The 12249-nt window shown below is 38.3% G+C and overlaps 1 protein-coding gene across 1 annotated transcript in view; it reads right to left on the bottom strand.

Annotated features, from left to right (window-relative positions):
• Nucleotides 1-1351: 1351 nt before the first annotated feature.
• VPS41 (vacuolar protein sorting 41 homolog (S. cerevisiae)) overlaps nucleotides 1352-12249 on the bottom strand; it is a gene marked incomplete at both ends in the record, with an annotated part of 46759 nt that continues 35861 nt past the window's right edge. Inside the window, 8 exons of the mRNA XM_009874360.1 lie at nucleotides 1352-1402; nucleotides 1528-1569; nucleotides 2790-2934; nucleotides 3593-3720; nucleotides 4211-4303; nucleotides 8308-8389; nucleotides 9137-9198; nucleotides 11519-11575. Coding sequence (XP_009872662.1) covers nucleotides 1352-1402; nucleotides 1528-1569; nucleotides 2790-2934; nucleotides 3593-3720; nucleotides 4211-4303; nucleotides 8308-8389; nucleotides 9137-9198; nucleotides 11519-11575 — 660 coding nt within the window. The remainder of the gene's footprint in view (nucleotides 1403-1527; nucleotides 1570-2789; nucleotides 2935-3592; nucleotides 3721-4210; nucleotides 4304-8307; nucleotides 8390-9136; nucleotides 9199-11518; nucleotides 11576-12249) is intronic.

Here is a 12249-nt window from a genome sequence, read left to right as displayed (position 1 = left end):
GTGTCGTCGGCAAACTTACTGAGGGTGGACTCAATACAGTCATCCATTTCCTCAGAATTGTGCTAAGACATACTAAAAGGTACAGATTAAATCCTGATGCAAATGACTATGTATTTTTCTGAAGTACCCTGATCACAGCAATCTCCAAAACCAGCCCAGTCAACAAGGCTTCCAGTGAAACTTAGTGCCCTTTAAGGAAATTACTGGATTTTGAATTTTATGGAGAATGGCCTGTTAGCTCAGTTGGTTGAGCGTGGTGCTGATAATGCCAAGGTCGCGGGTTCGATCCCCGTTCAGTCCCCATGTGTTGCCTGACCTAGTTGCGAGGAGACCCTGCCTGTGACAGGGAGGCTGGATTAAAATGATCTCTAAGGTCCCTTCGAGCCTAGGCCATTCTATGATTCTATGAACTATGTCAAATGAAACATTTCACTTACCTGGATATGCTTGACCATTACAGGTTACTATAGATCAGCTTTCTACCACAGAAATTGTTTTAACCAAAGTACCTTCAAGTACTGTGGCCTTAGATGACCACAGAAAAGCCTTGAGAATAAACATGAGGGTCACTTTTAACTAAAAGGAGGTGGGTTTCACACTTTGAAACTAATGCATCCCTTCCATAAACTGACAGTCCGTCAGATTCTTTGTAAAGCTCTTGGACTGTGTGCTGCGCAATTCATAGACCTGCTTCCTGTAATGAGATCGCTAACACATAAACCTCCTTTCGACCGGATCAGCGCCCTGAGCCCCACCTGAACACAGCAGCAAGTTAAACTTCCCTCCCTAATACAGCCCAAGCCCACAGTATTCCACTGACAGCACGTTCAAACCAAAGAGGTGCTTTTGGAATAGCAATGTGGAGCCAATAGCCTTACAGTGATATTCTAATTCTGCTCAACCACAAATAATCTTGCAGCATGTGGAAGTTTCAGCTCTAGAAAGACAAGCAGTTCACTGTCTCTGTGGATTAGTAAAACATGCTTTAGAGTTGGACATACTATCCAACCCCATTTTTGTGTAAGTGGAAGAGGGGGGAACAAGCAAGAAGTAACTGACCAGTGAAAAAAAGTGTCTCCAATGTCACAAGGAGCACCTCATGGCATGTTAACAAGTAAGCAGTATGCTACCAAGTTCTCACAGGTATACATTTTACCATTATTTTACTATTGTAAAAACACTATGGCCACGTTAAAAAATGAATTAGCAAAAGTAGCTGCTCTGGCTCTGCTGATTTATGACATTTCAGTGTCATGTGCACTTTGACAGGATAACCGCATCTGTGAAAGATACGCCCAGCAAAGAGTTTATTCAGCTCAACTTGAAAGCAACAGAATATAGAAATATTTACCACGTGCTGTAGCTCTGGCCTGTTTTCCAATTCTTCAATGACTCTGTCGATCTGAAAGAAAACAAAATCCAACAGATTAGCAAACATGTGACAAACATCACATTTTTAAGACTGAAAGAAGGACAGGCAATACAAGCAAGCATTGGACTGCCATGCCATGAACTTGTTATACTCACAGAAATTTTATCTTCATTATCCAAAAGCATGTCTACTGCTTTCTAAAGTACAGAAAGAAAACCCAGTTAAGAAATAGGTACACACATTTTGTAACATTCTGTAACTGATGGTTATCAGGTGGATATCGCAGACCTTCTCTTTTCAGCAGTAGTAATACAGAGAGCAGTTTGCATAACATCAGCATTCACTGAGAGCACAGCATTTTACAGGAGAACATATTGTGTATTCTTCCAGAATACTTCTAAGTTTCCACACTAACAGCAATCAATACCACGCACTTATATTACAAGTGAAATATGCCCATCAAATCAGAAAGCCACTGACAAATGATGTAGAAATACTATTTTTCCCATTGCAAAATGGAACTGTAGGGTGATGGCTGTATAAGAAACACACGACTTCAACCAGCCTTACAACTGGATTCCTCCGAATTACCTGCACACCAATACCATAACACAAGCAGTCAAGACCATGTAAAGCAGAGCGGCCACTGGGATTCTGGCTCTCTTACAAGAGCAAACTTTGCTTCACATTCAAAAAATACAAGCCCACAGATTTCTGATACGATTTACTCTATTTATTAAAAAAAGAATTATATTCTACTCTTCCAACACCTACCCCCCTAGTTTATAATGGGCATATTGAAGATGATTATATTTGCTACAGACAGCTCCATATTTTAGCTCCAGTGCTTAAACAATCACTGCATTCAAAAAAAGGACAGATCTGCTTGGTTTGGCCCAAGGATCATATCAAAGCTCATTTGCTGAGATTTTATAGACAGCTGGGAAGAAAGAAGGTTGAATTCGCACAAAATGCACACTTCTCGATTTTTGGAATTTAGGTTAATAACCATGCGAACTTTCAGAAGCAGATTAACTGACTGCAACAAAAGTATCAAGTACGTTTAACATAGGCCTCACAATAAATGCATTAACCCCTTTCTTTGCCTTATTAATAGCATTGTTTGGTTAGAAACACATAAAGAATATAATGGTGAAAACCTGCTTAAGTATCACAACAATGATCTCGGATCTGGCATTCTTCTTCCTGTGAGTGATACTCAAATGGAAACACAAATGAAAAAAATCATTCTTGGGTCAACTACTTTGCAGTCTAGGCAAACACTATTTTCCCTACCTCAGAATGTATCCAGACACAGCAAACACTCTGCCTCAAAACTATCTTCAGCTCATTTATTTTTATTTGGTTAAAATATTTCTAGTGGAAAGTGAATATAAAATCATTAAGATCACCATACCTCTGAATCAAAATCCATGAGGAGAACAATTTTGTCTCTGATAGAACTGAAAAGATTGTGCTTGTGGATCAACTGGAAGACATCTTTGTGCCTCAGAGTTAGGTAAATTTCTAGGGCTCTGCCATAGCGCTGGTCATAAGTATACCTGATAAAAAACAATGTTATAATACATGTGATCTTACATATCTAAAAGTACGAAAACCACCTAGGAGGGAAAACCACAAATATATTCTAGGAATTAAAGCTTGTTAGGATGGTACTCAATTTGATAAATATCTTAAGTTGCCATAATTCATTTTTGTTAAAAGAAATAATACACTGTGCAACATTAATTTCAACTCTGTTCACATCAGAGACCGTATTTGTGTTCTGACCTGTGGCTGCCTGCATTTTCATTTTCCCATTTCCAAACCACAGGGAAAGACACACAAAACACTAGCTTTTCTGTTTTTGGAAACTAATTGGAACTGTCTTCAGAACTAAAACACACTGTTCTCTTAAAATTTTAGGACAGACTAACATAGTAACAGACAGTGACTCTGCTTTCTTCAAAGGCGCAGGATGAAAAGAACTTTACATGGGAATCAGGTAGAGAAAATCAAAGAGCTTTAATCTCTGTACAAAGAAGCCTAGAACCAGGTAAGTTGTAGCACATTTTCCGATCACGTATTTCCAGCCACACAGTGAACCTAAATTGCAGCAAAGCAGATATTTCTGTTATGAGAGTTAGGCAAATATTTACAAACTACAGTACATTATCTCAAGCTTACTTTTTGTAACAGGAGTTTATAAAATGTACTCACAATTCTGCAAGTGTTCGTAGTAAAGTCCTGTTCTGTGGATCTTTCTTCAGGTGATCCACTACAGCTTGAACTATGATAGTGTTGTTGTACAGATCTCCAGGCCACTCTTTTATCAGGGTTGCAAACCCCTAAAAGTATAAGAGATTATAACAGAAATAGAAAGAACTGCCTAAGGAACACGTGAAAAACATCAAAGCTTCAACTAAGCCTCTGAGATGATACCTGCTGTGCTTCACCTCTAAGACACTTTTACATGCCCACAGACATGCACTGTGCAGAACACAGATTCTTCTTAGGGCAATGTTACTAAGATTCATGAAGCTGAGTCTCTTGCAGGTGCTGTAGGCTTTGCACAGCACCTTAACCACCTATGCTACATTAAACAAACTAAAAATAACAGTAGTTAAAACAAATAAACAACCTCCCAGTATCTGCATACATTGAAGAACATTCTACTTATTCTCTTTAAAAAAAAAAATTTAAAAAATCTGTTCACTGTGGAACTGTCCACTGATAATCTGTGTCTACACAAAAGAGGATTTGCTGTCAGAATTCTACACTGCTGAAGGTGTTTGGCTGGCAATAACGATTACATTTGGACATATCAGGCTGTGGTACCTCATAGTCACTCTCCAAAAACTCATGTAGGACCATTTCATAGATCAGAGGTTTCAAAACTGGATCTCGTCTGGGCAAGTAACGACTAATTGCCTATAGGAACAAAGACAAAGTGTCAGAGAGGTTATACAGATGACAGAAAAATTAAAAAAAACAAAACCAAAAACCTGCTGTGAACCAAAAAACCCTAAAGGTACGCACATAACACAGCTCTTGGTAAACCCTGGAAGTGCTGTATATTCATATTTGCAAGCAGTACTCTGAAGTTATTTACTTCAGGATTCCACACAATGGAATTGCATTATTTATCTGAAAGAATTTTCATTAGGAAGATAGGTGGTAAGATACGAGTTAGAATGGGAGAGTGGGCAATTGCACTTAAAGGAATCTAAATATTTATTACTAGTCATTTAGAAAATAAAACCCACAAAAGACCCCTCAAAAGAAGAAAGTATTCTAAATCCATTTTGTCCAGTCTCGGTCTTACATGTTGAAAAAAGGCTTAAGTAGTCATTAGCTGAAAAATATGTACTTTTGATTTATGATTTACTGTTAGGTGACTACATTTTATGAAGAGTTCTGTTTTGCCAGCCATTTTTACATACCCAGATGAAAATTAAATTGAGGATACATCTCTCCACAGAAAGGGTGAAGGCATGTGATCTCTTGCTCTACAGCAGGTGTTAAGGACCTGAATTCTGGCAGGCAGGAGATGAGAACCTGCCAGAAAGAATCAGCCTATACCCTGGAATTTCAGCACAGCATCTTATTAGCACTATTATTCCATAGAACTAGAGGCCAAAGTTGTTACCACCTGCCAAAATAAACCCTACTGCTACCAGCTGTGTCAAGACTTGAGGGTTTGTAGATCAAGGCTCAAGACTGATGAAATTCCTCCAAACACTGAGAGATGTTGCCTGTTGGCCACTAATGAATGGCACGTGGTGCAGTAGCATTTTGTTACTGAAGCTGCTTAAACAAAGCAGGAGAAATAACATCACTACGTATTATTTTTTCAGTTTTGCAAATAGCCATAACTATTCACAACAAATTTTCCTAGACTTTAAATCAACGCATTTGCTTAAGTAACACATTTCATTAAACTCTTCCATCCATAGGTGAAAAAGCAGGTAAAAATAAAAGACCAATAAAACCAGCATTGTTAATGACTTTGCAAATATTAGAAGTTCACTGCTCATGGGAGACCTCTCCTCTGCTGTCTGAACTTGGCCAGTGTTTGAAATGTAGTGTGCTGCCAGCATCAGCTCCCACCATCTGTCACAGAATTGAAAAGCTAACTGAGGGCACCAACTTGCCAGCTGCCCTGGGGAATCATATTCCTGATTCCCTTACAAAAAAGCCTATTTCATCCATAAAGAATTGAAGCTAGACATCAGTTGGAGCACTGAAGGCAGAGGACATTCTCTATCAGCTGTTTTCATGCCCATATTCTACTTTCCTGTCACCTTCTAAATGAACAGCCTCACCTGACAGGCTTTGCTGCAACTCTTGGCTGTGGCTTGGCCGCACTGCAAGCTGTGGAGCAGGGCAGCTGCCTCCTAGCATAGGGGCCGGGCTGCCTTGGGAAGGAAATCTCTCCCATTGCTTTGAAGGAAAAGCACACAACCTCCTACAGTTTGGCTCCCATGCTCAGCAAAGACTGGGAAGCATCCGACCTATTTTTAGACCAAGGCACAAAGGTGAACAAAGACCTATGCTGGAGGTTCCAAAGTCATCCTTAAAGAGCTACTTAAAGAGCAAGGTCAGACAAAAAAGATCCAAAATCAGGATGGCTTTGTACCAATCCCTGAATAGCCTCAGACATCTCATCAATAAGTCCAAACCACAATTATTTACTCCTCAGAGCATACCTATGAAATGAAAGAGGCTGTCCTATGCTATGCCCACCACAGTCAGGTGAAGTCTTTCATGCGTCCTCTAGTCAATGTTTTGGTCATTAAAGCACTGCTGCTGATAGCTGATCAACCTGCACCCCTGCTGAAAGTCACTGCTGTCACAGAAGAGTCAACAGAATGAAGCACATCCCTCATGCCACAATGGCCAGCACACACAGAGTTTGGCATCTTACTTTGAATCCGCCTTTCTTGGCTGTTTGAGCTGAGACACTGTTTTTTACACTGAAGTGACTCAAGCACAACACCCTATTCCTTTAAGCCACCACTGCTGGAGGAGGAGCAGAGAAGCAGATCATTGCAAGACTCCAAAATCTTGAAACTGTCATAACAAGGTTTGCTAGAGGACATTAACTGAAGGCAGGAGAGATGTCAAGATATGCAAAAATGCAGCCTCTGTTAGCCAAACAGGACCTTTTAGTACAGAACACTCCAGTAAAAACCCTAAACTCACAAGCAAACAAACCAGATGCTTGACGCACAGCATTTGACATTGGGGTATCACTAAGTAGTCCCTCTGCAGGAAGGAAAGTTTAAACCTTTAGTTCTACTGTCACCTTAGTTATTGGCAAATCCTGTCAGATTGAAAATAGCAGATTTCAGGCAATGACTTACCTGCAGTACAAATTCTATTAAGAAAATTACATTTTGAACTACATTTTGTTTCCAAATCTCAAAAAGTCTCCTCATCAGGGCTTAATGCCATTATAGCCCAGTTACACCACCAAGTTTAATACCTGCTTGTTGGGTAAATAGGTAAAAACAGAAAATAGCCTACAAATAACCCCATGCATTACAAGAGCTGCTTCATTTAGATCTGGCTTAACTTAGTTCATCCTTTACGATATTCAGGTACCTTTAGGAACCTGCGAAAAGTTATATGTGACTGAAATAGTAAAACAAGAAAGGCATCTTCTAGAACTGCTACTTTAAACTGAATAATGTAATGGACTGCATCTTATGTTTTTCTAAGTCCACTTTTGAGGGAAAGTTGAAAACAACCAACTGTTTCGAACGGCAGTAATTTAGCAGAGATGTTTTTGCAGCAAACCTGCAAATATTTCTATATTTTACAGTCTGCTGGATGACATAAGTGGAGATAAGAAAAACATCAATTCCAGACACTTGCATTTAAAAAAACAAAATAAATCCAAAAGGACTAAGAAGGAGTGTATCAAAATTTCACCTGTACCTGCACTCAGGTCCTTTATTGGATTGAAATAAAGAGATAGAATCATGAGATTTTATCTTCCACAGTGGTGCAATGAACCACTAAGAACTCATACAAAAGGCAAGGCTGTTCTTGCACCGGAGTGGCTCTAAAACAAGAGCCAGACATTTCTGCAAACCGTAAGCTGAAATGCTTTTGCCCTTTGAACAGAATTAAGCAGCTCAAAACCAGCAAGGGACTGCATGCTGTGAGATCATAATAATATGTCCTTTTAGGCTTACTGAGTTTGAATAGGAAGACATAAAATTCAGAAATAAACATATGTGTGTTGCCAAAGGGAGCGTGCACAATGTTTTCTACTGGTCTGGCAGTGACAGCACTATCACCTTATGTCCTGGGCAATATATTAACTGAGAATCTCACATTAAACATGTATTGTTAGGGTAGCTATCTTGCAACCAGGGAAAACACAAGACAGGGCAAACTGCTCCTCTTCTTTGCCACCATTTCTAACACACAGCACATGTCTTCCCCTGTTGCTTTGCAATTTAACTCTTCTTTGACACTTAAAGCTGTGGTTCTGTTGCAAGGGACTTGGATTTTCAGGAAAGGCTGGGACCCGCAGAAGTTATTTTCCTTAAGAGCCAGGATAGTATTTTTCAGGACATATTGGAAGGCAGAGAGAAGTAAGTTGGAAAGATGTATTTAACTGTGACCATCTTTGCAAGTAAAGGCCTTGGGCGTGGGTCTTTTACTTGAGGGCTGCCAGCAAGTTAAAAATAGGTAGCTGAATACCTGGATGTGGTATATCTCCAACTGTGTTTTAAGGCATGTTAACATATACACATCAATCTGAAAGACAATTGTACAGCTAGAGATCTGGGCAGGAATTTCAAGGGCAGTGTTATATTCTGCTACCACACCAACACCATGAAATGCAATTCTTTAGATACTTGGCCAAAACAGGCAGGAAACAGCATGTTACCTGAATGCAGTGACGGAAATCGACTTACCTTAAGCTGACCTATTTCTTTAAACTTGTACACTTCAAATTCCCAGAGTTCTGTGTTTTTGCCAAGAATTTTCTGGCACTTTCTAGAAGGACGATGAAAGGGGAGAGAACAGAAGGAGGTATACAGAATAATACAAATTTGACAACATTACTGCAAGATTTCTTTTCTTCAATACACTCTCAAAGGTGACTTATCGTGGCAACCATCGTTTCAAGCAGAGTATGCTAGGTACTCTTCCTTTCAGATCTTACAATTTTGTTTCATCCAAGAGGGTTTCATTGCTTACCATGCATTAACCCTTATTGATTAGGGCCATATTAGCTTTATGAGTGAAGTTTTAAAATCTCAGCTGAGAAAAAATTAAGCTCTTAAAAAGATACGCTTATGCTTACATATACATGAAAACACAGATCTCAGGTAACTTCTGATCCTTACTTTAGATACCAATATTTGACATTTATGCTCATGTAACTACAAATTATCTTCTGATGGTCTTGCATGTTATAATACACTAATAAACTGAGATTATCAACACCCAAAGAAAATCTCAATTTTGAAAACCTAGTGTGGCTTGTAAAAATCATGGTTGACTTTCCAAAATATGTATGTCTCAATTCCAGCTAAACTTTAGAAAGTTTACTTTTAGGTCACTACAGGTAAGAAAACACAAGGCACAGTAATACATCTGTATGTTTTGAAACTTCAGAAACTCCAGAATACATAGAAAATCAACATCACAAAATACTTTAGAATCAATCATTTGCCTTTGCTTTTCCCCACCACATAGACACACTGCAGCCATCAAAGAAAATCTTCAATAATAAGTTACCGAGCAGCCAGGTCATACTCTCCTTTCTCCACCAGGTGATTTATATAGGCTAAACCAATGTCCTAAATGAAATAAAAATAATTAGCTATAAAAGTTTGGAAGTCAACTACTTGACTGCCACAGTAACTATCATTCAACCTGTATGCACTGCTGCCAAGTCAAGCACCAGGCCCTAAGTGGATACCCCAAGTTCTCCTTTAGATGTAGAGTACACAGAACACTTAACACAAACTACTGGTAGGCCACTCATGGGTTCAAATTAAGATGCTCTTTTAAATAATTCTTATAATCAAATTGATGCTGAGAAGGCTGTGCCACCTCTACGTATTAAGGACTGTTCAAAATGCATAGTTCATAATTTAGGGCTTGCATTAGTCATCTCAAAAAGAAAATCAACAGCCATTGTATGAGATAGTTTCTTTGTCAACACAAAGTTTGCAGGGCAGAAAAAAAAGTTAGTTGAGAATAGAAATCCTAGTGCTGGTCCATAAAATAATTACCAAGAACTTAGCAAGATTATTATTTATTATTATATACTAAATTTCACTTCTCAAGAGTTTATCACACAGGCCAGCTGTAAAATTTTTCTGGTAGGCATTTAATATATATTACTATATTGGCAAAACTGTCATGCCTTCTGCTGGAATCTCAACACTGGCATAAAGGTCAAAACAATCCTGTGTACCCGCTGTGTAACTTATAAATCACGTCACTAAAAGCACATTGTTTCCATTAAAAAAAAAAAGAAAAAAGAAAAAAAAAAAGAGTGCTGTACAATAAAAAACGTTCTTGTTTCCTATAAAAATACCATTTTGGTTTGCTAAGGCAGAACATATTATTTTTGATCAATATCAAGGCCAGTACTGAGCAGAGCAGAATATGAACAGGGGTATCCAACAACTTCAATTGGTCCATCTACTAGAAAGTTTAAAAAAACTCACAAAACCAAAGCATGTACATACATCAGAATTTAGGATTTCATTCTACTATAGGAACCGGTTTTGTACTTTCAATTTCACCATTCTCAAGAAAGAAGATGGCTTGTAGCCAGCTCCCCAGTGAGCAGGGAAGACAGTATAAGGAAAGGAGCTGTAGATATGCGGTTGTTTAAGACCCTTGCATTCTGCTCCAGAGGCACAGAGATCATTACTGCAGCCCAAAAAGTCCCCAAGACCACCAGACTTGTCATGCGGTGGGAATGTAGTGCCACTGGTCTGACCACTGCTGGGCAGTGAGAGTAGGAGTTGTTTTAACTCTTTGCACCACTAATCCTTCACTTAAAGCCTGATATCAGCATTTTTTCTCTCAACACATTCCATGGGTTTTGCACTAGAGACCCAAAACTCAGCAACTCTGCTTGCATACAACCACAACGAATTTCATCCTAGCAGAGCAAATTTTTGCAAATCAAGATAAAAGCTTTTTTTTTTCTTTTCTCTTCTCCTAATGTGTTGTCAGGACATCCTTACAGAATTCTTTACATTTTTTTGAAAGCATCACAGACCACCTAAATCACACAAAGTCTGTGACAGGTTATGGCCATGTCATTTAGGTCTTGATTCAACTTTTTGACTACACAAGTAGAAAAGAATTTTTAAGACATACTGATATACAGTGTGCATATTATTAGCAGTAATCTGGCTAAAAATTAAACACACCTTCTAACACTCTGCACTTAAGTACAAACTTCAATTTAAAGCAACAGCAGTATTAATGAAATATTCACACTTTGGTCATTTTAAACAAAAAAGAGAAAGAGAAAATTAGTGATCATTTTGTGGCTATTACATCATCCCTCCCTTTTATCTTAAACATCAATATCCTCTGCTGTTCTGTTAAGGAACTACAAACACGGGAAATAACTGCACAGGAAAAAAAGGAGTTAGTAACTATGTAAAATAATGAGAATTGCAAAGCAACATGAGAGCACTAGATGTGGATGTGAAACTGCAACGGAATGGCAATAGCATTTAAAAAGGTCTTCAATTGCACCTTTTAAGCTCCTGTCGAAACTCTGTCACATGTACAAGATAAAAATGAAAGAGAAATGTGTCACTCCTCACTCATTCTCTAATATTGCCATACTGTGTGTTACTTGAAATAACAACAAACTTAATATAAAGGTAAAAGCAAACAGAAACCCCATCAGCAAAGAAGTAGAATTCTCCTCCTTTTAATGTCAATAGCAAATTCATAAAATTCAGATATCTTCATCTTTCACATTCCTGTTGGGCAGCTGAAACCAAGAAACCGAATGCTAGCTGGAATATGCCTAGCAGCTATTGTCTGGTGCGATACAGAACAAAGAATGTATTTGTAGCATCTTGCAGCATTCTAAAAGTCGTCAGATATTTTATTTTGAATAGAAGTTTTGAGACTTACCAAAATCTTGTGCTTTTTGATGGTTTTCTGACTGATCTCAGCCGCCATCAAAGCTTCCTATATTTAAAAAGTAGAAAACACAGATACTAGATAAATATACAACCTTTCAGTACAGAAGGCTCTATAACTGCATAAATGAACTATTTTTTCAGAGCAGGGTGTTTGAAGCACTAGAATTTTTAATGCCATGGTTGGATGAGCAGCTTTGAATTCATACTCAAACAAAAGCAGTCAACCAAAGAGAAAACTACTTTTGTTTCCATCTGGGTTCACTCTGCATTACTATATTAGGATCAAATCGCAAGATTACAGTGAAACAGACAATGCAATCGCATTGGATCGTTTTCAAATAAGAACCCTTCACTACCAAAATCTGTGAAAAAAAATCATCAGGGAAGGGAGTGGGAGAAGGCTACCTTTCACTTGCCCAGCCCAAAAGTCTTCTCTACTCAGACTGATTTATATTTAAGTGTCATTTGTGGTTGTTTCAAATTTTTTTAATGTGAGAAACACAGCTGGCACTTTTACAAACAAAATGAAACCTTTAACATAGAACACACAAGCTATCTACTACCTTGAATGGTTTTCAGAAAGGCATATACACAGCTATCACTTGCAAATTGCTGGAGTCTTCAGGGACTAAATGCTGTGATTTACATAAACTGCAAAACTGCATTCATCATATGAAATTGCTATTCAGATGCAGAAGTATCCACAAGGGTTTAAACAAA

The sequence above is a fragment of the Apaloderma vittatum genome, unplaced genomic scaffold, assembly GCF_000703405.1.
Source record: "Apaloderma vittatum isolate BGI_N311 unplaced genomic scaffold, ASM70340v1 scaffold14848, whole genome shotgun sequence".
NCBI classification, from domain to species: Eukaryota; Metazoa; Chordata; class Aves; order Trogoniformes; family Trogonidae; genus Apaloderma; species Apaloderma vittatum.
The sequence above is the reverse complement of the archived record's forward strand: the minus strand, read 5'-3'. Positions and strand labels throughout refer to the sequence as shown.